This window comes from Hibiscus syriacus, unplaced genomic scaffold (assembly GCF_006381635.1).
Source record: "Hibiscus syriacus cultivar Baekdansim isolate YM2019G1 unplaced genomic scaffold, ASM638163v2 tig00110893_pilon, whole genome shotgun sequence".
Taxonomy (NCBI): domain Eukaryota; kingdom Viridiplantae; phylum Streptophyta; class Magnoliopsida; order Malvales; family Malvaceae; genus Hibiscus; species Hibiscus syriacus.
This window is the reverse complement of record NW_024062901.1, coordinates 3,154,942-3,181,785: the sequence shown is the minus strand read 5'-3', so window position 1 is coordinate 3,181,785 and position 26,844 is coordinate 3,154,942. Positions and strand designations below refer to the sequence as shown.

General features: G+C 30.9%; 2 protein-coding genes and 2 long non-coding RNA genes across 5 annotated transcripts in view; 2 read left to right on the top strand and 2 right to left on the bottom strand.

The window, feature by feature from the left end:
* LOC120145257 overlaps positions 1 to 26,844 on the bottom strand; it is a 29,526-nt gene that overhangs the window by 1,961 nt on the left and 721 nt on the right. Inside the window, exons 2-5 of the long non-coding RNA XR_005518115.1 lie at positions 26,418 to 26,427; positions 22,543 to 22,557; positions 13,470 to 13,473; positions 13,205 to 13,209 (exon numbers count right to left, since the gene is read on the bottom strand). This is a non-coding gene — a long non-coding RNA (uncharacterized LOC120145257). The remainder of the gene's footprint in view (positions 1 to 13,204; positions 13,210 to 13,469; positions 13,474 to 22,542; positions 22,558 to 26,417; positions 26,428 to 26,844) is intronic.
* Positions 25 to 1,768, top strand: LOC120145256. Its single transcript, XR_005518114.1, has 3 exons — positions 25 to 203; positions 879 to 1,137; positions 1,520 to 1,768. It is a non-coding gene; the product is annotated as an uncharacterized LOC120145256 (long non-coding RNA).
* Positions 2,742 to 5,845, bottom strand: LOC120145255 (KH domain-containing protein At1g09660/At1g09670-like). Of its 2 annotated transcripts, none has more exons than XM_039159143.1 (8): positions 5,718 to 5,845; positions 5,492 to 5,610; positions 5,180 to 5,265; positions 4,477 to 4,616; positions 4,225 to 4,359; positions 4,034 to 4,150; positions 3,336 to 3,479; positions 2,742 to 3,249 (listed from the first exon to the last, which is right to left on the bottom strand). In XM_039159143.1, the coding sequence occupies exons 2-8, from the start codon at positions 5,593 to 5,595 to the stop codon at positions 3,103 to 3,105; spliced, it is 873 nt and encodes a 290-aa protein (XP_039015074.1). In that variant the 5' UTR covers positions 5,596 to 5,610; positions 5,718 to 5,845; the 3' UTR covers positions 2,742 to 3,102. The 2 variants fall into 2 exon arrangements, with proteins under 2 accessions (XP_039015074.1, XP_039015075.1); XM_039159144.1 differs by having other exon boundaries at positions 5,492 to 5,607.
* Positions 17,178 to 21,807, top strand: LOC120145254 (shaggy-related protein kinase kappa-like). The gene is made up of 14 exons (XM_039159142.1): positions 17,178 to 17,397; positions 17,830 to 17,901; positions 18,306 to 18,545; positions 18,724 to 18,816; positions 18,928 to 18,987; positions 19,078 to 19,350; positions 19,671 to 19,745; positions 20,068 to 20,124; positions 20,203 to 20,343; positions 20,436 to 20,486; positions 20,912 to 21,007; positions 21,099 to 21,182; positions 21,287 to 21,389; positions 21,482 to 21,807. Exons 3-14 carry the CDS (start codon positions 18,399 to 18,401, stop codon positions 21,568 to 21,570), a joined length of 1,269 nt encoding a protein of 422 aa, XP_039015073.1. The 5' UTR covers positions 17,178 to 17,397; positions 17,830 to 17,901; positions 18,306 to 18,398; the 3' UTR covers positions 21,571 to 21,807.

Here is a 26,844-nt window from a genome sequence, read left to right as displayed (position 1 = left end):
ATATAAATATATAAGACCGGGCAGCATTGCAAAAATCGGCATCGTTTGTCAGAGAAATCTGGAAGATTGTAGGTCAAGAAAAAGATCGATTCCTCTTTCTCTGCCGCAGGGAAGAGAGATTGAGAGAATGACTGGAATTTCAAGAAGTAGATCGGTTCGTTTTCAACTGTTTTTCGCTTTCGTTTATCTACAATTCATTCCAGGTTTCTTTCTAAATCTCTTTTCTACTCTCTTTTGTTGTTGTTGTTTCAATGACACTTGTATTCTTTAATTGAAATATCAATTTTCTATTCTGGTCTGCATTCGAATCATTGATTGCGTGAAAATCAAGTTTATTTGAATTGTCAATTCGTACAGTTTACATGTTCGAGAATGAAGATCGGACACTTTTATGTATTGATTGTTTTTTTAGCGATTCTTAGTATTATCTGTTTGGCTTCTAGGAAATTAACATCGAACGAACATGAAAATCAGAGCATTTTGTATCCATCTTTCCCGAAATTAAATTCTAAACTTGAGTTTTCTTTTTCTCTTCTTTTGAAATTTTTGCTAGGATAAATCTGCTATGTAGCGGTACAAGTTGGCAATTAGGATTTATGTAGCATGATTAAGGTTAAGTTTTTGGTTCAAGATTAAAACTCAATCCTCTTAATCGAATATCCATGAAATTTTGGGAAATTATTGTGTTTGATTTAACGGAGTGAACGTGAAACTATTGTGTCTTATTCCTTCTTATTGTTGTACTTGCTTTTTATCCTTCATTGAACCTTTTTGCATCTGAATTCAATTGGACTATGGATTAAGTAGCTGCAACGGACATTAGAAGTAAAGATTGTTCATATTCATTCTGTTAAACAATTTTGTTTCTTTTTTTTCAGGTTTTTCTGATGACTCCACAAGCTCAAAAACCAAGACTGATGCAAATAGTAATACTGCGACCATAATAGTCATTGTACTGTTCGGGCTTGTTGCAGTAGGGTTGTTTTCATTTTTCCTTTACAAGTTGTGGCAGAAAAAGAAACGGGACGAACAATATGCTCGCCTTTTGAAGTTGTTTGAACAAGATGATGAACTCGAGGTTGAATTAGGCCTTGGGGGCTGACAGCATCATTGTAAATTGAGCTTGTCCTATTCGAGGTGTGTACATAAAACTTTTTCGGCGGTCCTCAATCATCTAGATTCAGTTACATCCCTTATTTTGTTTGAACTATATGCCTGTTTTCTAGTAGTTGAATACCACGTAATGATCGAATGTAAATGAAGAACTTCATAATTTTTTAAGCTATTATGGAACTTTGAGCTTCAATATGTTATGCACTCATGCATGTTTAAAGCTTGAAACTCAAATATGTATATCCATATGCATCTGTTGGTCTGCTTTTCGAGTTCCTATCCATGCAAGGCTGTAGAGAATGTGCATCTGTCTTGGAGTTCTTATGATTGTTGTTATCTGATGACATTTTCTGGTTTTGCATTTTATCCTCCTTTTATGTTTATTCTTTTACCATCCGATATGCAGGCTGAAACAGCATCACTGCTCGTGTTGTTTTAGAGAACTCGGTTTTCCAGTGGCCATAGATCAGGATTTAAGCACACCCCGTGGCGAGGTCAGATAAAAGTTTCAACCATAACTTGTACTATTTGTAATGATAAAAATGAGATTTTATTATATGAATTGTTTGTGCTTTCCTTGGAAAGGAGATGCATACACTTTTGTAAAAAAGGTGGTCAGGAAGGTTTTGTGAAATTAAATGCAGCCACATTTTCGGGGGCGATATATCGGCCCTGTCGTGGTTGTGTTCCCTTCGTTATCTGCCTGATTCGGTTCGATTTAATAATAAAACGTTTGCTTGTCTGTACCATATAAAAGATGAAGCTTGAAATGAAAACAACCTTATTTCTTGTGATTGATGTTGGCACGAACAGGGTATGATTTAATCTTCGAACTATAACGATCGATCCATTCATGCTGTATAATCCTTACCAAAGATTAATTGGGTACATGTTCATTTATTTAAAAATTATGTTTTGATATTCACGAACATATTTATTATATCCATGAACATTACAAATAACTAAAAATCTATTCATTAATGAAACTAACAAACCATAATGTACACGATTCTAATTTTTAATATGCAATAATTAAATTAAATATAAATATTTGTAATTTTATAAATGAAATCAAAATTAAATAAGCACTTATAAACAAATTAATAAATCAACCTCATAAACGAACTTTATTTATAAAATATAAAGAAATCAAATATACCTCTATTTAAACATTAAAATTTTCATTATATCCATCTATTAAATTAAATAAATATAAACAAACAAACCATGTCCATTTACAGTTCTGTTTTACAATAGCTTACCAAAGAATTTCTCGGTCTTCTAAAATATGAACCAAAAGATCCGGTCCCTTGAAATGTGATACCAAGAAAACTAGCAAATGGTAAACGACGGCGGATTACTAATATGTTATCGAAAGATACTTAAGATGTTGTCGAATCGTATCGGATTAAATACATTTGATAACATGTATCTTTCGATAAGATAATTTTCAATGTTATTATATTCGATAACACTCATTCCTGAAGTTATGCGATTATTAATAGATGAATGACAAAACAAGTATACATACCAGTTCAGTTGTTGCAGGCAGAGACGATCAAAATAAACACAAGAGAGAATATTACTTATTATGAAGTCAAAAATGCAATACAATGATCGTATCTTATAATCAAAAGGCATGCATACGTAGAAATATGCATGAAAATATTGTCAGATTGCAGTGCAAAGAATATTCGAGTAAATTAGAGGTTACGAGACCCGGAAGCGGAAAGAGCATGGCTAAAAATAAACTACGGAAGAGGTTATTCGTAGTAACTAATGAAGTGGAGTGGTCAACTTTATGGAGGGGACGAGACATGGGAAAACAGGATCAACGGAGAAGGAGACCGACGATGGCGACCAACGTCGTGCAAAACTGATGGGAGTTTTTGACTAGATCTTCCTAATTCAACATCCCTAAGTTTTGGCGAAATCAAACCACTACAAAGCCATCAGGATTTCAGTTGATAAAATGTATCGTCGATAAGGTCATATTCCTGTCTTGGCCCGTTTCATCCCGGTACTGGTAAAGGGTGACATACTTGGGCTCATACTCGGGCTCTCTTCCCGTAATGTACCATTTAGTAAAGCCAACTCCCTTAGCTGTTGTTTCTTGTAGTCATCCAAGGATTCATCCTGAAAAGGAAGGGTTTAAAAAATATTAGAAAGAAGGGCAACACAAAATAAAATCCAAAAAACACACAAAATGCTTTTGTTTGTACCACAGGCTTCAGAAGATTTTCTAGTATTCCAACAGCATAGTCCAAACGAGAGTTTATCGTATCCTCGGGAAATTCAGCCTCCAACAACACATGCAGTGGCTCGTTAAGATGTTCATATCCCGGTTTATCTTTCAGCTTCTCTTCCTATAGAAAAATCATCAACCAGTTGGGCAAATTTTAAAGATAGTACAAATGAATAACAACAATTGAAGCAAAACACTAATGGAAAACTCAATCTCATATTTATGTTGAAAATATGAAATTTCACCTCAATTTGCAGTTCGCTAAGCAACTAATGACCTATCTTTAACTAGGTAACAAGTAACTTCATCCGGCAACTACGCAAAATACTGAAGTTCGCTTCGAAGTATGTCAAATGCAAATGGAGACACACATCAACAACATATATAAAATGCGAGGACCAATTTTCATCTAGCCTACTATTTACAACGACCTTTAGAAAATGGATTGGAAGGAAAGATATAAAAAAGTAGGATACATAGGATATCATACTCCTACGGCTAGCCATACAACCAGCCACCGACATACTGCAACCGGCTAAGAAAATAGACAATGCTTTTCATTATAATAAGAATCTGAACAAATGACAGAGCAAGCAGCACCATAAGACTTGACATATAGGTCCAACTACGCAATGTGTTGCCAAAATTACATTTCGGTATTAAAAGAATTCATACCTTTACGGAATCCTTGACAGAACCCTTGCCTCTTATGTACACCCTACACTCTGTCACGGCTTCAACTCTCTTCAGGGAATTCCCACGTGGTCCCAAAATTCGGCCAACAAAATTATACTGAAATGCCACAGAGTCAGAAATATTAACTTAAAAGGAAGTAAAGAAAAAAACTTACTTTTGAAATAGCTTACATTTGGATATTTATCCACAGGTACATCAAGTCTAACAACCCTCTTTACAATTGGTGTTGTAGGGACTCCTCGCAAACCAGGCCACCCCATCGATGCATCTTGAATTGAAGCAACTCGTTGTAGATGCCCGTTTTCCTGAAGCAAAAAAAATACATTAAAAGAATTTTTCATTTTCCTTTGATTTAACATTAATGGGCAAGCAAATCATTGATCTCAGGAACAAATTAACACAGAAACATTAAACAGAATTACCTCTGTTTGCATTGCAGACAATCCCTCCATATCCATCTGTCTCCCATTAGGATGTTGAACCAATGACCTGAAAGGACTATCATGCTCAAATCTCTCATGATCCGCAAAACCAGGATTAAGACTGGAGACCCTTTTAATCTCTGCATCAATGTAAGAAAAAAGGAAAATGACTCGATATGTTGTCCAAGTCATCTTCTCCAGTAAATGTCATCATCTGACTTTATGTTTGATTCCATGCTTTAGTACAACTCTCTAGTTTCACCCCTCCGGTTCGCTCACTTTAAAAGCACATAAAAGAGTATAGAAGTATCTAACTTAACAATACTTCAGCTTGTAATCACTAAAAAACCAAATGTTGCCAATTAAGAATTATAATAGGACAATTATATTTTTCTGACATTTGTTGACAATCGGAATGCGAGTGGATTATCCTCGAAAGAAAAGTAGCAACGGAACACTCATGATAACGAACATACGAAAACAATCTAGAAGATTGAAACATACATTCAACTAGAAGAAGATTATCCTTCAGGAAGCGTATATGTAACATGTATGATGTATGGATACGACAGCTTATACAAATGATTTTCAATCCACCACAAAAAGGAAACGATCACACCCATTTTCTGCTGATACAAATCACAAAAAGCTAATGGAATTTACATTGAACAAAAAAGATAAAAAAAACAGATGATTCAATAACCTTGATTAAGAAGCCGGCTGCATAGAGGCAGGAATTGCAAAAAAGGCCCCAACTTCTGTCTCTCAGCCAATAATTCAGCTAAATACCTGCCATTGTTGCTTAAATTGTAAGACAGATTGAAGAGAAATACAACACACAGTAAGCCCATAAAGCAACCGTGGAAGCAAACATCAATCAGAACAAAGAAAGCTCAAATTATGAAACCAAAAAAAAAGAAAACCCATCAATGATTAGAGTAAAAAATTCCCAAAATCAAAAACAAAACACGGGATTCGATTGATTAAAGTAATTCAACATTAAAAAAGGGCAAACCTTTGAAGATCTGAAGGAAGAGAAGAAGGCCTGTGAGGAGAAGCATGGAGTCCAGAAGGCTGGTACTGGAAGAAACTTCCCGGTAAGATTCTTTCTCCCATCATATACACTCACCCCTTCTTAATCAATTCAACAGAAAAGAAAAGTAAACAAAACCCAAAGTCAACAATCAAAAGCTATATACATAAAAAGAAAATCGAGAAAAAAGAAAAGCCGAGACTCTTACTTTGATTAGAGTGGCGGATGGAGAAGCTTAAAGGGGCAGAGATGGAAGCAAAAGCTGCAGCTGCAGCTGCCCCTTTATGTGGAGAAGAGTGTCAATGAGAGATCAAAGCCCTACTCCAAGAGGACTCTTCCATTCTTTGTTTTCTTCTATATATACCTCTTCAATTTCTTACCATTTAATTCTCTATCTTTTTTCTTCGATTTTCATGCTATTTATTTATTATAATTGCGTTCCAATAATCATTGATTTTGTTCTATATTTGATATGTAAATCAAATTTATTTGATAAATATGGCTTTATAGTATATTTATTTATGATTTGGATAATTTTATTCGATTTGGTAAATTTAATTTGTATCAAATTTAGATGAGAGTTTTATTTTGAATTTAAATTTAATTTTAAATGATAAAAGATTTATTTAAATATATACAAAACATAATAATTAAAATTAAATAAGATTAAATTGAAATATAGAAGAAGAAAAAAAAGCAAAATTCCACCTCATTTAACTTGAATAAAGTCTAATTTGTGAGGGTTTAGAGTGTCTGTTTGATAATTTAAAAGTATTCATTTGAAAAATAAATAATATATTTCGAATTTAATCTTATTAGATGATTGTTGAAAGATATTAGAGTCTTCAATGTCAATTTTTTTGTGGAAATCGTCACCTCGAGTTTTATTAAAAAAATTATTTTTTTAGATTATTATACGAATTTATTATTGTAAAGAGATGAAGCATTATCTACATCTCTCAAGATAGTAACGTGACGAGTTACAATATATTTTTTTGAACAATAAATTTATATAATAATCTGAAAAAATAATTCTTTAATAAAACTGTAATGAGTTCCACATAAAATATTAAAATATTATAAATAAAATATAAAAATTATATCTGATTAAACTCGTTAAACTCGTCACGTTACGGTAACGAGTTTACCTGTATCGTATAAAACGTCTAAGGCCTAAGGGGCATGATCATGCCAACCACGGGTTCATGATTCGAGTTCTCTCCTTTTCCTTTATTTAGAAAGGACAGTTGGGGTGGAATTGAAAGATGTTACCTTCCAATTCCCGTGCACAAAACACCCATTGCTTTATTTTCTCACATTGTGAAGAAAATTAATCATTGTTATGGAGACTGTACATAGGAATAGTGGAGGACCACCTTGGCATAGTATTCTTAAAGAAATATATATATATATATATATTTGAAATTGTCTCAATTCAATTTTTATAAAAAAAATATTGTGAATTAAAAAGGGTAAACTATGCGCTTAGTACCTAAACTATAGTCCTTTTTTGGTACTTAAACTCTTAATTTTTTTAAACCATATATAACGTTCCATTTTTGTTTTATTTTAGTATTCCACATTTAAAAACTTAACGCATTTAATATCTAAACTATCAGTTTTTGTCTATTTTAGAATATAAATTTTCAAATTTTTTGCAAAGCTTAATGTTAAGTTTTTATCGAGATACTAAAATGAAACAAAAAATAAACGTTAAGTATGATTTTTTTTTAAATTAAAAATTTAGATACTTAAACAGACCAATATTATTAGTTCAGGTGCTAAACGCTAGTTAATACTAAAAAAACATTTAATTTATTTTCGTGAAAAGGGAAACAAAATTTGAGAAGTGTAAGCAATGATTGTGAGAGTTGCATGAGGGAAGTAGTGGTGGTAGCACCAAGCATGCAGTCCAACAATCAAAAAATAAAATAAAAATTTAAATAATTTTTATTAATTATTAATTAATTAATTAATTAATTAATTAATCTAAACTTAATATTCTGAAAGTTCATTATAAAATGATCTTTTTCATTTAGTTTGTTCCATTCGATTTCGTAATAATATGAGACATTTGATTTTATTTAAAAAATTTAATATCTTATCCGATTATAATAATTAGTTGTAGGTAATTTTAAAATATTTTGATGCTTGATATTTTAAATAATTGGTTATTTAACTTTTATAATTTTTTTATTTTTCATGATTACAATTTTCATTGTATTTTCTTTTTATTTATTTAATAAAATTAATTATCATAATCATTTAAAAAAATTATATGATTTATTTTGATTATTGTTACGAACACCGTTAAAATAAATATAGCAAGCCAGTAATTAGTTGAAACGCGGGAAGACTCGACTTTAAGTTAAATATAGTTAAGGGACTAAACCATATATTAAACCAAATTATTTAATCACATGCTTTTATTCCTTTCTTCTTATTCATCGTCGTGTTTATGTTTAATAATTTTTATTTTCTAATTTAATTTAAGATTCTTGTTCTCATCATGTGTCAAATTAATTACTGGCTGCAATATTTTGCCGGTGTTAGAATCAAAGGTTAAAATAGGTATCAAAATAAAATGTTAAGGATCAATTTCAATTAAAAAAAAATTAAGGGTCAAAATGAAAATTTAAATATAATTTAAGAAGCAAAGTATTGATTAAACCTTTAAAATATAATAATTATTTAATAGTTTAGGGTGACTTATAAAATAGTATCCATTTGGAATATCTTTTAAATAGGGATGGGCATGGGATCCGAACCCGACGGGTTCTAACCTGATCGGGTCAGGGTTTTTTTTAATGTGATGTTCGGGTTGGGTCGGTTCGGGTTTAGGGTGAAAAATACCCGACCCGGCTTGAAAAAAATATAATTTACCTTATATATTTAAGGATAATTACAATAATACCCCTATATATATTTTTTTCAATTAAGTAATTGTTTTTATTGAATAAAAATAATTTTTTTATTATTTCTGGTCGGATCGGGTGAAAACTTGTTTTTGTGAAGTTGGGTCGGATGGACCAAAAACTCACCCATGCCCATCCCTAATTTTAACTAGTGACTATGTATATATACCCTATAGACACAATTGCATGAACCCATGACATCAAAAAAGAATAACACTCTTTTATCATTAACACCATTCAATAAATTATAAAGAATAAACTATAGGATTGATCACTTTCGTTTAAGTTTTGTATAATTTTCTTCACTGATTTCAGAAAACATAATATTTGATCACTTTTGATTTTATTTAATTAAGATATAATCAAAGAGGGTTAATTGTCATCATACCTTTAACGGATTGTTAATGTGCCCCAATAAATTTATAAAATTAACAAGGGTAAACTATATAAATGGTCACTAATCTTTGGGTACATTTTCATTTTCCCCATTAAAGCTTCAAAATTAACAATTTGGTCACTAAAAACATCAAATATGTCATTGAACAGTTATTGTATATCTATTTTACCTCAAAATCTTTTTGATTTTTCCAACTTTTATACATATACTTTTTAAACTTTAAAAATAAAACTTAGAAATTAACTTCTTTGGACATAAAGCAATCGAATATTTCAAATGATAAACAATAAATTAGAAAACTTTTGGAATAAATTAAATATAAAATCACTTCAAGGACCTATTTGATGTTTTAGTGGATAGTTTGTTATTTTTTGAAATTTTAATGGGAAAAACGAAAACATAGTCATATATTTGTGATCATTTGTGTTGTTTACCCTTTTAAATTTTTATAAATTCATTGTGGTACACCAGCAATTCGGCAAAGGTCTAACGACGATTAACCCTTTGTGACCACATCTTAATTAAATAAAAACAAAAGAGATCAAATATTATTTTTTTAATTCAGTGAAAAAAATATATATAAAACTTAAACAAAAGTGAGCAATCATGTAATCTACCAATTATACATTATAATAAATTTAAATAAAATATTCATATTATAAGATTTGGACTTAGTATAGAAAGATTTTTTGCTAAACAAATTCCATATAATGGAAGGGAAAGATGAATTTTTGCTCCTAATATATATTGAACTTACCGTCTAAAGGAGGGGAGACGTGTCAATTGAGAGCGTTAACCTTTATTCTAGAGACTGTTAGTATATAAAAATTTAATATCTTAATTCTTTGACAAACTCTATTAAAACTAGATTACCAAAAGTTAACTATTTAATTTATGGGAAAACTATGTATTTAGTCATTCATCTTTTATTTTGATTTTATTTTGGTCACTCAATTATATTTTCAAAATCATCACTAATGTTATGTTTTAGTTTTATTTTGGTCACTCACTGTTAAAAAATTAATGGTGATGCTGATATGTCATTGTAAGATAATGTCATATCATCATTGAAATAATTTTAAAAATATCATCTCAACAATTTTGTTAAGTTTATAACGACGGGTGATCAAAATAAAACCAAAACGTAATGTTAATGATGATTATTAATAATTAATTCAAAACATAACTAAAGTGATAGTTGGGTGACTACATACATAGTTTACCTGTAATTTAATACAATATAACGATAAGGACTTAATTAATTGTTAAATTATCTTCCAAGGACTTTTACGTAAAGTCCAATTATTCTCATTTGTTGTGTTATAAGGGACCCTTGACATCTTCTCTCCAAGTGAAATATTTTAGTCTTTTTATTATAAAAATATTATAATTCTTTTATTATTATATTTAAAATGTCTAGCTTATTATTTTATTATAAAAATATTTTAATTATGTGTATCTGAAAATTTAACATTTTAAATTAAAATATCAAAATTATTATTATGAGATGATTTAAACATTTTTTTAGTTTTTTTATGAAAATCATCCACATACAATATTTTTAATAAGCACTAATAAAAGTATAGATGAGAATTCAATTATTAGAACGATAGTAAAAATTTAATTAAAAATTATATAAAAACCATAAATAATATTTAATTTTTTAAAGATATTATAAATTATATAAATTTATAGTTTCATTTTATTTTTTAAAAATTATTCAATCAGAGTTGAACTTGTAACTTGTACTAATAGAGAAGGACAATACTATCATAAATATTTTGATGTATTTATTTTCAAAATACACAAAATCTAATTCTAAGTTAATCTCCTTTTTTAAATAAATCTATTTTTTCAATTTTAAAATTATATAAAACTTACAAACAATAATTGGCTTAATTATAAAATACTTGCCTAAATTATACTGCTTTTCACGAATATTTACTTTAACTATTTTTTTAATGATCTAGGTGTCTAACGTTACAAACGTTACCACTTTAGGTGTCCAAGTCGTAATTGACGTTAATTTTATCTGTTAAGTTACATGTGTCATATTCTTATAATTTTGAAATTTATTTAATTTTTAAAAATTTAAAATATTATTATATTTATTAAAAACAACATTTCTCTTAAATTAAAAAAATAAAATCCTAAAAATCCTATATACCTAACCCTAACATATCATCGCCATCCTTTCTGAACACGACCACCGCTATCGACATACTTTCTAGCATCTTCCTAGTCATACAACATCGTAGTCGCTGTCATCGGAATCGCGTGAGATCATGGTTTTCACCATATGGTTTGTGGGATACAAAATGTCGATCGGTCGCGATTTCATAGGGGTATTGATCACCGGAGAGGTGAGGTCGAATGGAGCTTCGTCGATGAGAAAGCCCGATGGCTAATGTGGATTTAGGGATTGAGATGAAGGTTTACAAAGTTTTTTGGGCTATTTGAAAAATTGTGTTCTTTTAAAAATATATCTACTTATAAAAAAAAACCATAGTCAATTATAGATTTGGCCATGGTTTGCAATAAAAACAAATTTGATGAGAGAGCAGATAGACAGTCAATTATTGAATTAAAAGACTTTGACAATTTTCTTTCCCAGCAATCATTATATATATATATATATATTGGAAAGGATAATCATACATTTTTAATATAAGCAGTGTTAGTCAAAAAAATATAAACAGTGAAATAGATAGAGAAGTTTTCACTACACTTATGTGAAATAATGTTATAATCTCCCTTTCATGATAAAAAAAATCTTGCAATCTCATATTTAAATTTTTTTTATTTGTAATTAACTTTAGAGATATTACAATTTTAATTATTTTATTGTATTTTTTGTTAAAATAATCTGATTGTTAATTATATATGAATTCAAGTTTAAAGTTGGTATAAGTTTTCTTGTAAACTGGTTATAAATTTTAGGAAAATTACTATTTGACCACTATATTATTTAAATTTTTTAATTAAAAAATAATTAAATATCAACAATAAAACAAATATAAAAGATTAAAAAAATTAACTTTCACCATGCTTATCTTCAACAATGTTGAAAATCTTATAACTTCGGATTAAGAATTAACAATATAACAAATCCGTTGTTATAACTTTTTATTTGTTGAATCAATCAAACCACTGCATAAATAAAAACTATTATTTATTTTAGAAATATTAAATTCGAACAATTGTATTTACATAGTATGTGTATTTTATCAATAACTAAAAAAGTTATAAAGAAATATTAGTCAAGTAACCTATTTTTTTTATTAGAAATGATAAACGAGTACAATTTTGTTGATTTCGCATCGCACCTGTTCTAATTGGAGCGGAGATTGATATAAGTTTAGTGTGTAGTGGGCGGGTGTAGATGTAAAAAGTCATACCCGCCATGAGCAGTGCATAGGTGATGGGTTTGAGACCGTATCCACATTGTATCTGCCCGCCTCACATTCGTCCGTCCACTAATTACCCACCATATAAACTTTGGACTATTATGAATTTTATTGAACCTATTTTAATATAACAAATTAAGGGCAAAATGTTTTTGGATTTGATTGAATTTATTCAAAGTTTTCATAAATAATTCAAAGTTCATTAAATTAGAATTTGAACACAAGAATAATTTTATGGCAAAGCAATACCGATATTGTGCTTACAATATCGATACCAAAGGCAAGAGAAGTATCGATACTCATATGGCAATCCCAATATTGCATGTTGTTTTCAAAGGTGTTCAGATTCCAATAAGCAATTTTGGTACCGATACTTAAAGGAGTAACGATACTACTTTACATAGTAGTATCGATATAATAACCCTAGTATTGATACTCACCTAGCCCAACAATCATAAACATCTATTTTATTCAAAAGTTATTAGAGAAGTACCGATACTCCTATCTTGACTGATACTCCCTGGTCTAGACAGTTTTACTTTGTAGCAATTAAGTCCCCAATAGCTCCAAAACATCCTGAACGGCTAGAAACAGTACAAACACATTGCAACATATAAAAACAAGTTGAGGACACTTGAAGAAGGTTACAACACCTATCCAAGCAATTCACATCAAGAGAAAATCTCTTTCCATCTTATTTTTCTTTGTAAATAGAGTGTTTTAGTGAGCTTAATTGTGTAAACACCCACCTTGTGAGGGTTTTTTGTTCATAATCTTTTATTCTTTAGAAAAAGAGGTTTTGTTAATCCTAAGCCTAAAAAAAAGGAATAAATTAGTGAATTTGTTAGAAATCCTTAGTGAGGAGATAAGGTAGTAGATGTAAACTTCATTAAGGAAGTTGAACCACTATAAATCTTTGTGCATATTTTTCTTATCATCTCTCCTTAATTTCCAATTTTTTTAAAAATCAATTCACCCCATCTTGACCACTTTTTTTGGCTAATTCATAGAGCCTTAAATATCAACAATTAGTATCAGAGCTTGACTCAATTAAAGGTCTTACAACATCTTGAGATGGTCCTTGAAGAAACTCTATCAATTCCCGACACAACTGAGAAGATGACTTCGATTTTCGACTTATTCTACCTCGAGTACTCTCACTCCATTATGAGGTCTCATTACTTCAATGGTGCCAACTACTCCGATTGGAAGAATATGATGAGTTTTTTCATTCAAGCCACCAATCTTGATGTTTGAGATGCAATCGTCGACAATTCTCTTAACTTTCCAATAAACTTGTCAGAGTGGACCAATGAAGACAAGAAGCATGCCCAACTCAACACTAAATCCATGCACATTCTTTTTTGTGCACGTGGCCCGGACGAATATAATAGAGTATCTTCATGCTCTAATGCTAAGGAGATATGAGACAAGTTGAAGGTGAGCCATGAAGGAACAAGCCAAGTCAAAAAGTCCAAGATTATCATTCTCAACTATGATAACTCCAAGATGAAGCATGATGAAGACATAAAGATGATGTCAGATCGGTTCACTTCAATAATCAATGAGTTGAAGAACTTTGGGAAATTTTATCCTAATAAGAAAGTAGTGAAAAAGATATTTGCCTCATTGCCTATATCTTGGGAAGACAAAGAAATCACCATCGAATAAGCCAAGGTTTGGAGTTGTACACCCTCGATGAGCTCATCGAATCATTACTTACTCATGAGGTGAGACTCCAAAAGAAGAAGAAAAAAAAGAAAAAGAAAAAAGGGATACGAGAATCACCTTTAAATCCACCAATAAGAGTAATCAAGACTCAAGTGAAGAGGTGGATGAAAATGAAGAGATTACCAAGCTCTTCAAAAGATTCAAACGATTCATTTCTTCGAAATAAGGTAAGAAGCATGAATCGAGTAAGAAGAAAAGTCCCTCGGTGTGCTTTAAGTGCAAAAGAACGGGACATGTCAAATATGAATGTCACATCCTAAAGAATAAGGGATCAAGCAAAATAATACATTTGTGGCTGCTTGGAGTGATGAAGAAAACTCAAATGATGAAGATGAAGTAGCCAACCTATGTCTCATGGCCATCGAATAAGATTCAATGGTAACTTCTAACTCTAGTGATATAAATTCTTATTCATTTAAAGAGCTAAAAGATGCATATGATGAATTATATTTGGAATTTGAGACCATGAATTCCAAATACAAGAAATTAATTTATAAATTTAAAATTGAAAATGATTTGATTTTGAAAGCAAAATTGAAGATTTAGAAGAAAAAAATTGATTTGAAAGTTAAACTTGAATGTTTAACAAAAGAAAAAAAATTCTAAAACAATTCATCTATTTTAAAAATGACAAAATGCTCACATTGTCATTTTCATGGTTACATGGAACATACTTTGTCTTTTAAAACTTAGAAAACATTTTGAAATTAGACAAGTATAGGATCCTAAAGGAACTAGAGACATTGCACTAATACCCTAAGATCCAAATCAATTTGGATACCAAAATCCAAATAAATGTCTATTGTAGGTGTGTGGGAGCAATGTTGACAAAAGTAAAGAAATTCAAATACTCTAGCCACACAAGCAAAGGAATGGGTAACCTCTAAATTTAATTTTTTTTGTTTTCATATAATGGTTGCCTATTTTATTTTATGCATGCATGAGTTCTGAGCATAAATGATTACTTTTTTTCTTCATGTATGTTAAAATGTGTTATGGTGAACGTTTTAAAGTTTCAATGATTTTTATTAAATTCTTTAGTTCATCATAATGATTTTTTTGTCAAATTTATTTTCAATTTTTGTTTTTACACACTTTTATATTTGACCTCAAATTTAAATGTTTATACATGTGTTTTTTATTGTAAATGATATCTCTTTAATAATTGATATCAAAATTTTCAAATGCATAACATTTTTAGAAAGCTTTATGCATATGAACTTTAATGTCTCATTTTAATTTTGCATAAAGTATAATATATTGGAATTTCATATGTTACTAACATGTTTTTTTTAAATTCAATAGTTCTTAAGTGTTAATTTTTTGTAATGCTTTTGTTGAAGGGGAGTTGTGATTTTTTCAAAAAAAAAAAAAGATTTTATGTTAAAATTTCTATTCACACTTCATTGTTATTTTGAACTTAAAAAGTTCGAATTATTTTTTGATATAACAAAAATGGGGAGAAGTATAGATTTAAAAAATTCAATTTCAAGAATGAAAAAAGTGAGTGATTTTTTTTTTCAAAATATTTATCTTTTTCATTAAATGTTTTATTAAGGTGGAGTTTTGCAAATGTCATTTTTCAAATGTTTTGTTATATCAAAAAGGGGAGATTATCGAACATATTTTGATATAAAAAATTAAGGGTAAAATGTTTTTGGACTTGATTGAATTTATTCAAAGTTTTCAAAAATAATTCAAAGTCCATTAAACTATAATTTAATCACAATAACAATTTTTTGGCAAATCAATATCAATACCACATGAACAACACTGATATTGTTCTTGCAGTATTGATACCAAAGGCAAGAGAAGTATCGATACTCATATAACAATATCGTATTGCATGTTTTCTTTAAAGGTGTTCAAATTCGAATAAGCAATTTTGGTATCGATACTCAAATTAGTATCGATGCTAGTTTACATAGTAGTATTGATACCATAACCCTAGTATCGATACTCACCTAGCCCAACGATCATAAACGCCTATTTTATTTAAAAGTTATTAGGGAAGTGACAATACTCCTATCCCGAGTACTGATACTTTATGGTCTGAGCAGTTTTATTTTGCAACAATTAAATCCCTAACAACTCCAAAAATCCCAAAGGGTAGAAACGGTCACAAGCACATTCCAACATATAAAAATAAGTTAAGAACACTTGAAGTAGGCTACAATACCTATCTATGCAATCCACATCAAGAGAAAAACTCTTTCAATCTTATTTTTCCGTTTCTCTTGTAAATAGAGTGTTTAATGAGTTTAATTGTGTAAACATCCACTTTGTGAGGGTTTCTTGTTTACAATCTTTTATCTTTTAGAAAAAATGGGTTTTGTTCTAGTTTAGCAATTGAAAACTAGAGAATTTGTAAAAAAAATACTATTGAGCATAGAAAAAGAAAAAACAAATTAGTGAATTTGTTAGAAATCCTTAGTGAGGAGCTAAGGTAGTGAATGTGAACTTCCTTAAGGAAGTTGGACCAAATAAATATCTGTATACACTTTTTTTATCATCTCTCTTTAATTCTCAATTTTTCAAAAAGTCAATTCACCCCCTTTTGGTTACTTTTTTCGGTTAATCAATATAGTCTCAAATCTCAACAAATTTATATATAATTTCAAAGATATTTTATAAATCTTAAGATTTTATAGGACATCTCTGGTAATTTTTTAACCAGATACTAAAGTATAAACTCAATTAATCCATGGTTTATTTTGTTACGATTCTTAATTGATGTATTTGTTTTATGTTTTATAAATTATGTAATTTGTGAAGCTACTCTTAGGGATATGGGCCGATACGAACGGTGTAAAGTGTATGGTGTGTATGTAGTTGGATAGTGGGTGTAGAGTTAATTTGAGAATGTACTCATATGATTGATTGTGAATTTAAAAATTTTACGAATCATAAATATGGATAAGTGATAGATATAAAAATATTAAGTAGATATAAGAAAAAATATATATATTCGCACTCACTCCGCCAGTTTACAATTCCTATTTTTGTTTTAGAATGCTACCTACCTAAAAGAGTACAGAGAATATTCGCGTGAATAAAATATGAGAAACTAAATTTTAAGCGTACGAAGAATACAGAGACTGAAAGAGAAATTAAACCAAAATAAAGCAATGTAATAACAAGACGTGAAGATGGATAATTTTCATTTCGTATATATTCCCCAAAAAAATCCATAAAATCTCTTCCTATCACCCTCTCTTTCTCTCTCTGTAGTCTACACTCAAAATATTGGGGGGGAAATTACAAGAAATATCGGAAAAATCTTGAAAATAACAGATTTGATCGGATCAGAAACAGTCCATGGCTGTCTGCCTTCAGTTTTTTTAGGAAGAAAAAAATCTGATTTGAGTTTCGTAATCGAACTCTGAGGATAAAGAAATGCGCTTGATCTGTTTTCGGTTTCGTTCCGAACACTTCCGAGTAAGTATAAAAACGAGAATCCTTTTATTTTTGTTCTTTTTGAAGTGAAACAGTTGGAGTTTCATTAACAATAAAAATTGCTGTTTTTCTCTCTCTTTTGGATGGTATGGAAAAGGTTTAGTTTTAGGGTTATTTTCATTAATTCAAATATTTAGTGGAAGATTATATGGTTTCTGGTGTTTTGGTTGGCTAGATTAGGGTTAGATCTGATCGGTGCTCCGTGTGAGAGTAACAGATAATTGCACGCCGTAATTAATTTTGATACTATTGGTTCCTCTTTATTTCATTTATTAATAAATCACGCTGATAACTTTAATTTAATAGAAATAAAGCTCATTTATAAAGGTATGGTAATTTGCATATGATTTAAACAAACAATGAATTTTGGGTATGTTTTTGGAGAATCTGACATTGGATTTTAACTGTTCGAAGGGAGCAAATTTTATGTAGCTGATCTCACTGGTTTGAACTTGAAGTTAAGCCGTGGACTTTTTGATTCAACAGGTGGTTTCTTAACTGAAAATCTCTTTATTGTTTCCTTGTTACATTGCTTTTTTTCTTGTCTGACGCTCATATTCTGCAAAAGTATATATTCTGTATGCTGTATGAGAAGCAAGTGTTAACATTTGATTCCCATATGTTTTGGGTATCCTAGTTTACTTGAATGCTTAAAAGCTTAAATTTATGTCTCCTAGAAGTTTGTAGTCATTTTTATTTGAGGAATTTATTCTTTTACAGTGTTATGCTATATGAAGAAGCAAGTGCTAACATTTGATTCCCTTATGTTCTGATCTTTCACCTTGGCAGTCAGGCGTATATGTTTTTTTTTGCACGTAACCTATGATAATAATTATTCTAAATTCTCCTCTCTAATGGTTTCTTCCTTCTCAACTTTGGGAATCTATTAGGAAGATAGGTGCTTGGATGGGATGGGCCGCTGCACTTCGGAGTATTTAGCGGATAACCAATACTAGTTTCTATAAAGTTTCCCTGGCTGAATTATGGCATCTGCAAGCCTAGGAAATGGAGGAGTGGGTAGTTCCAGGTCTGTTAATGGTTTCAAAAGCTCATCTAGTTCTGTTGATTGGTTGGGGAGAGAAATGCTTGAAATGAGGCTCAGAGACAAGGTGGACAACGATGAAGACAAAGTAAGAAGAGCAATCTATCGTTCATTTGAATTTTATTTCAGAACTTCTCAAGCAGCTTTACAATGTCCATGCTTATTGAGAATATAGTAGTCTGATACTGAAACCTAGAACATAATTTTACAATCTCTGCAAGAGGCTTCTCTATTTGTAGATGATCCTTTATGTTTTATCCATGCAGGATAGTGAACCAGATATAGTTGATGGAGTGGGTGCTGAAACAGGACATGTGATAAGAACAACCATTGGTGGTCGAAATGGTCAATCAAAAAAGGTTGAAAGAAAATAAATAGAAGTGCAAATTTTTCCTTGTATGATTCTATAATTGATGTTTTATCAACCTTCATTATTCTCAATCTATATCTATTTTTGGATGGATTGACAGAATGTTAGTTATATTGCTGAACATGCAGTTGGAACTGGTTCTTTCGGTGTTGTTTTCCAAGTAAGTAATTCTACAATATTCTTGATCAAAAACATTTCTTGACTCTGTTAAGTAGATCATAACCTTGAATGAGTTGGCTGTTTCCTGCAGGCAAAGTGTCGTGAAACTGGAGAAATTGTTGCCATCAAGAAGGTTCTTCAAGATAAGCGCTACAAAAATAGGGAATTGCAGATTATGCAAATGCTGGATCATCCAAATATTGTTGCTCTTGAGCATTATTTTTTCTCGAAAACAGACAAGGAAGAACTCTACCTCAATCTTGTTCTTGAGTATGTACCTGAAACTGTTCATCGTACAGCCAGAAGCTACAGCAGGATGAACACACGAATGCCTTTAATATATGTTAAACTCTATACCTACCAGGTGCTTCTCCGTCCTATTAAAGCATGTTCTTATATGCCTTTAAAGCATATTCTTTTATGGGGTAATTGCATGGTTCAGAGTTGTTTCAGAAATGATATATTGTCGTGATTTATTTGGTGTTACTGCTAAATCATATGGTAATGAAATGAGAAGTCATTTTTCAATTTTTGGTTTAAACTATAGTCTTCACATTAAATAGGTCCAATATTCCTGATCCTCTATAGTTAAACTTGCTTTTCTTTTCCCTTTCTTCTGTTTTAACTTAAAAAAATTACTTTATTGGATAGAGTTGTAGCTAATTGTCTTCTTTTGGATTGAAGATATGCAGAGCACTTGCCTATATACACAATTGCATCGGTATATGTCACCGTGACATCAAACCTCAGAATTTACTTGTAAGACTCTTCTTCTATGGAGTCAGTGTTTTGTTACAGTGTACATGTTTCTCATGTAACAGTGTGCACTCTGAGTAATTGTATTGTTCTGCTAATCTAATTGATCAAGTCTCTTGACTGAATTTATAAAAACCTGTTATTTACTGGCTACTTTTATTTATCATTGCTAAGATGTACAGTAATGTTTATGAGGATTTTATATGTTTATTATTTTTTTGGTTTCTTTATATGAGAAAAATGTTATCTGGTCAAAGGTTATATATTTGGAGCCACATTATCCTTGGTTTAGTGAGATTCAACTTCTATGGTTTTTTTCTTCCAGGTGAATCCACATACGCATCAGTTGAAACTTTGTGATTTTGGGAGTGCAAAAGTGCTTGTAAGTTTTCATGTAATAATAATTGTTGGTGCTGAATCTTGTTTCATCACCTGAGTTGGCATCCGTTCCTTGTTTCAGGTGAAGGGAGAACCCAATGTTTCTTACATCTGCTCAAGATACTATCGTGCTCCAGAACTCATATTTGGTGCCACTGAATACACAACTGCTATAGATATATGGTCTACTGGTTGTGTGATGGCTGAATTGCTTCTTGGACAGGTAAATCCAGGCTAATTTGTTTAATAAGGGTACTGTTATAAGTTAGTGTTCTCTTCATTAATTATGTTTTTGATTACTACCATACAATGCAGCCACTGTTTCCTGGTGAAAGTGGGGTCGACCAACTTGTTGAAATCATTAAGGTGATTACATCTTATTATTCCTTTACTTTTCTTGGAGTCCTTCTGGACTTGAAAAATCTATTGAAGTTTATTACATCTCAACAATACTAGGTTTTGATAATTATTAGACTTTTGCTTAATCTTGGTTATGTTAATGATATTTTAGGTACCCTGGGGGTGCTTCGACAAACATTATATATAAGCCCATTAATTTATAATATATTTTCTTTTCAATTATTCCTTTTCATGAATAGAAGAAAATTCAAGCCAAAATTTAGGATTTGAATATGTCCATTGCCAGTGAATGCAGTCTCTGTCGGAACAATTTCTTCGTTACCCTATACTGCTCCTTTCTCCATTGTTTTTGATACAATGTTTGGAAACATGTACATCAAAGTTTACCCTAGGATGTGTTTGATAAAGTCTGAGTTTGAATGTTTGTTTAGGTTTTGGGGACTCCAACCAGGGAGGAGATCAAGTGCATGAATCCGAACTACACTGAATTCAAGTTTCCCCAGATAAAGCCTCATCCATGGCACAAGGTATGTGTGCTCTTTTCTCTTTTTCCATTCTTTATGCTCTTTGTATCATTAGGTTTCCTATCGAAGTCCATAATGAATTTTCTTGCGACAGGTCTTCCAAAAGAGATTGCCTCCGGAAGCAGTGGATCTCGTCTGTAGGTTTTTTCAGTACTCTCCCAATTTGCGCTGCACTGCTGTAAGTTATGATACTCTTGCTTATGCCGTACCGAGCAGTAATGGTAAAAATATCTTTCAGTAATCGGCCTCTTTATTTATCTTCCAATGGCAATCTTACTGCAGCTGGAGGCTTGCATTCACCCGTTCTTTGATGAACTGAGGGATCCGAACACTCGACTACCCAACAACCGTCCGCTCCCAACACTCTTCAATTTTAAGCCACAAGGTGAGTTCCACTCGGCAATTAGAAGCATGTTATGCCATCAAGATATGTTGGTTGAACTCTTGCTCTACTCTTTGTTCCCCTTGCATTGGCAGAGCTCTCGGGCGTCCCCCCTGATGTTGTGAAGAAACTTATACCGGATCATGCTCGTAAGCAGAACTTATTCATGGCGCTGCATACTTAGTAACCTTTCCGAGTACCTTGCGCTTCTACTAGCGAAAAGACGTACCACGCGCCACACCACGTCATGTCGTTTTATTTTGTATCATCGTATGTATAAAGTAAAAAAAAAAAATGCCCCATACCCGTATCGTCTCTGTTAAGAAATCCAAAAAGTGAGGAGAACCAAGGCTGTGATTGCTGATGAACCTGGTTTTTCATTATGTATATATATATATATATATATATTTGGTTGAAGACATCATTTTAACTATCTGTGGGATGTCTTACTAACAAATTTTAATATTTATAATTCCCTTCTTGGGGTCTAATTACAAGTTTCACCAAATTGAGGATTCAGTGCATTCAACTCTTACATCTGTATACGCGTGTGAGGTTCAAATGGTTGAAATCGTTTTTTTGGGTAAAAATACCTATTAGGTCCTTTTCTATCCTGATATTGGATAAATTGATCTCTACTAAAAATAATTTAATTTCTGTCGATTTTTTATTTGTTTTGTTAATTTTATATAATTTTAATTGATATAATAATAAACTTAATTTTAATATTTATAAAGTATAATTTATGTCAATTTTTTATTTGTTTTGTTATTTTTATATAATTTTAAGGGTTAACTATATTGAAATCATTTACGTTTATGTTTTGTCTACTTTTAATTACTGATTTTAAAGAACATAAAATATTGTCACTTTTGTTTTTATTTTAGTAAGATGTGGTCACTCAGAGTTAACTGTCGTTAACAGCAATTAATATTCTGATATAATCACACACTTGGTCCTTGTTATTTACATATTCTTTTAATTTAGTCATACTTTTAATAAATTAAAATAAATTTAATCATATTTTACAACTCGAAGTTGACTTAGAATATTTTCGAGTCAAATTTTTGAGTTTCTGTTTAAATTTAATTATAAATATTTATAATATTATGATATTATTTGATTCCAATTTAAATGATCTTTTATAACCATATACAATACATGTGTATTTCTTCATATTTTTTTTCACATGTGATATACATTTATGATACAAAGTCGAGAGACTCAACTCAAACTTGAAAATCAATACACTAATTACTAAAATTTTCGATTTATTCAAGTTATTCGAGTTGTATTTTACAACTTGGTTTGAACTTGAAATTTTTTCGAGTCGAGTCGGGTTTATGAAATTACAACTCAAAGTTAATTTGAGTCTAATTTTCAAGAGTTGAGTCGAAAAAATCGGTTCTTTGAGTAGAGTCAAAATTTTCTTATCCCTAGTGCCACGTGTCGTCGTTCGAATGGAGGATTAACTTTCATAAATCCGACTCGACTAAAAAAAATTCAAGTTAAAACCGAGTTGTAAATACAACTCGAATAAATCAAAAATTTTAGTAATTAGTGGATTGATGTTCAAATTTGAGTTGAGTCTCTCGACTTTGTATCATAAATGTATGTCACAAATGAAAAAAATATGAAGAAATACACATGTATTATATATGATTATTGAAGATACCAAATTTTGTCTGTTAATATTATATAATAGGTTATATTATATAACATATTTTATTACATTTGTTGCACATATTTACATAGTTGTTTGCTTTCTTTCAGGCCTGAACACGTGGCCCAGCAAAACTCAGCAGCCCAGTTGGAACCAAAACACGAACCCATCTGCTACCCCGAACCAGTGAACTAGGGTTGGAAACCCTAGTTTCTCACCACATGGTTTCCACCAGCACCGCAGCAAGCCCCAAAGACTCCTCCACGCCGAGTCTCACGCCGCATGTTTCGCTCCACGTAACCGACCGGTTTCCTCGACAACAACCCACAAAATCAACAAGCAAGAGTTAGAGTTTGATTAGGACTCAAACTAGGCTAAAAATAGAGCATTTTTGTATTATAAATAAACGATTTTAAACACAGTAGCGGGGGGACACGGTTTCACAGAATATTACCTAGAGATTATCACGGGAAAAATACACAAATATTACGAGCAAAATTGAAAAGCAAGCCTTGTAATTTTTCGAAGCTAAATAAAGAGAAAAGGTATACATTTTACCTATTTGTCGTTTGGTTGCTTGCATGTAGTCTTATTTGCCCTTTGATTCGAAAAGAAACCAAACAAAAAATGTTTTGAGCCAATGATCAAAAGGGAGTTTTTGAAATTTTAATTTCAGATCTACGCTCCCTAGAGGTTTTTTTGCAAAAAACAAAACACATATTTAAACCGAGGGAACGAAGAGCTTTTAAAAAATCAAACTTTTTTCGAGTTTTGCCGCCGATGAACTGCGGTTGTTCATCGTGCATGAAGAACACGATGAACATGGGCAGAGGATTTGGTTTTTTATGTTTGATCTGGTTTGGGGAGATGAAAATGAATTATGTTTATGGTTATTGGTATTTATAGTACCCATCCAACCGGCCCTCGACCCGACCCAATACTATATGACCCATGTGTTTCCAAAATAAATAGGGTGAACTGCGCTTTTGGACCTCGATCTTTTGATAAAGCTTATTTGGACCCTGAATTCAATCCTAAGACCGAATTTTTCCTTAAATTGACCCTGGAATTTGACTTTTCTTTCAATTTAGTACCTTTGTTATTATTATATATATTATCTATTTATTTATTTTATATATTTGTATATATTATTTTCATTATTAGTATTTCTATTTCTATTTCTATTTTTAACGTTATTTGTATTATTTATATCTTTTACTTTTTTCCTTATATATTTTACTATTTTTTTATATTTTACTTTTATTTTTTTTATTGTTTTTCTTTTTATTTTCTTTATTTTTATCCTTTTTTCCTTTAACAGTTATTTTATTACTTTATTTATTCTTATTTTATCCCTTTTTTAATGTACATTGCTATTTTTCTTTATGTTGTTTATTTAATTTTGTATTTTTATTTTTTTTTATTCCTTTTACTTTCTTTATCGCTCGCTTCTGTGTTTTATTTATTTATTATCTTCACTTCATTTTTTATATCCTTTTATTTATTATTTTATTTTCTTCAATTTATTTTATTACTTTTTTATCTAACTCGTTTCTTGAGTTTTTAAGGGGGCATTTTTAATCAATCAAGGGTAAGTTTTGGATCGTTATTTTACCTTTTAAATTAAACTTTTAACTTTCTTAAGTAAAGACAACTGGAAATTACACAGTACCAAAAGGGCAGTTCAAGGGTGCTAACCCTTCCTTGACTATAACCGACTCCCGAATCCGACACATCACTGGTAAGACGCATGTCAGGTAAGAAATAAGGTATTCGATCTACCTATTTGGTTTTAAAATAAATGATCGATGGCGACTCTTAAATCATTTTTTCCAAGTCGGAGCCCAATTCCGGGTCTAACCGAAAGACGGTTCCGACAGCTTGGCGACTCTGCTGGGAAAACAGGTAAGTGAGTCAGACTAAGGTAATTTCCAGTTGTCTTTTTAACGAAATGGTAAGTTTAAATTTTAAGGTAACATTTCGATCCTTATTACTTACTTTTGATTATATTTTCGAGTAAATAGTTGTACTAACCGTTTTCTAATGATTTCAGTATTCCAAACTCATTTTTCACTTAAGGCTCTAAACTTGAGCTTAGAACTTGTTTTTAAGTGGGGTGAAAGCGACGCATTCGTGTGAATTTATTCACCGTATGGGCCTAGCAAGTAACCTTCGGGATTCATATATCTTATGCCTTTGTGTGAATTTATTCTCCGTATGGGCATAAGGGAATGTGTCCTCTCGAGTTTAACTTAGTCCACACAAGCCTGTGATGGGTTTATGTAACACCCCAACCCGTACCCGACCCGGATACGAGTTCGAGGTGTCACATTGACGTTTCAAAACATTTACTTGTACAAAATAATGAATAATTTTAAACTTTTTCTACATATAACTGAATAATTTACATAAATTATCTCAAACAGTTTATAAAACTTATTAGCGCATAAAAGATTTAAAACTTTAGTTACATGCCAACACTATTTATTATAAGAAAGAGAACCTACTATAAAATATCTTCTAATCTGATCTTAGATAAAGCTATGTTGTCTCAGATGTCTATCCTTGCTCTTCCGACTTCTTTGATCCTACGTGTGAAACAATCACACGCTAAGTCTTTGACTTAGTGAGGCATATAAAGAATATAATATAAACCATAAAACATTTCATATAGCAAATCATATACATTACATACAGTGTATTTATACTATTTATTTTATTAACTCATGTATTAGCCCATATATACTTTTGATATCTTTTGTAGGCCCATGAACATTACTGAGAACTCAAGGTATGTGAGTACTATGAGGTTGTGCACACATATGTTGCCACCACAGCTCGTATAAACTATGTCCCGAAGGACCTATCATCCCAAAGGATGTTATCTGTGTCCCGAAGGACCTATCATCCCGAAGGATGTAATCTGTGTACCTATCATATGTCTCGTAGGACATATGTAACCCTCGACTCTTGGCATGCCAACTATACCACTAGCTCTCATATCACATAAATGGGCATTATCATTTATAGCAGTTCAACTCACTTGTAACATATAAACATGTAATCTCATAACTTATTAATATTGCTCTTATGATCACATATTTCTTTTCTTCTGTCACAAACCACATGTATGTGTAAACATCTATTTCATATCATATAACATGTATCACATATTGCATATTCACATAGATCATAACACATATAATGACATATACTCATTTTCATGTACTCATACATACATAATAATCACATCGATCACTAATCAAATAATATTTTAGGAGTCACTTCTTACCATAGTAACTCCATTACTGGCTCATCGCAAGCCAATGTTTGTTCGATAATATAAGTACAAATTAAATTGCACTCACCTTAGCCTTGCTTTGATTCGATCCTAATACTTTGATTATTCCGGAACTTGTTTAGGATCAATATCTACATAAATATATCATTTTAAAACAACTATCAGAAGCCTAAACTTTAAACTTGATGTTAATAACTTAAACCGGTTTAATGAATCAAATTCCATTTTTTCATTTAGGGGGAATCGATACCCCCCAGGGGGGAATCTGTTCCCCTTGCACGTTCTGGAAATTTTCCTCAAGCCCAGAATTCACTGTTCATTGTACGAAAATTCTATATTTTCACTTCAATTCTTCATATTTCATTCCCTTTTATATTCTTAACTCAAATATATACACTTAAACTAATTTATATCCATTTATTTCATCTTAAACCTCAAAATTCTATTCTCCATATAGAAATAAATAATCATACCATATTTTCCATGTTATCCAA

Coding starts and splice junctions, on each gene's coding strand:
- LOC120145254 (XM_039159142.1), top strand. CDS start 18,399: ATGGCATCTGCAAGCCTAGGAAATGGAGGAGTGGGTAGTTCCAGGTCT. Junction 19,746..20,067: donor TCAAACCTCAGAATTTACTT/GTAAGACTCTTC, acceptor TTTTTCTTCCAG/GTGAATCCACATACGCATCA. Junction 20,487..20,911: donor AACTTGTTGAAATCATTAAG/GTGATTACATCT, acceptor ATGTTTGTTTAG/GTTTTGGGGACTCCAACCAG.
- LOC120145255 (XM_039159143.1), bottom strand. CDS start 5,595: ATGATGGGAGAAAGAATCTTACCGGGAAGTTTCTTCCAGTACCAGCCT. Junction 5,266..5,491: donor CTTCCTTCAGATCTTCAAAG/GTTTGCCCTTTT, acceptor CAACAATGGCAG/GTATTTAGCTGAATTATTGG. Junction 3,480..4,033: donor CTGTCAAGGATTCCGTAAAG/GTATGAATTCTT, acceptor ATTTTTCTATAG/GAAGAGAAGCTGAAAGATAA.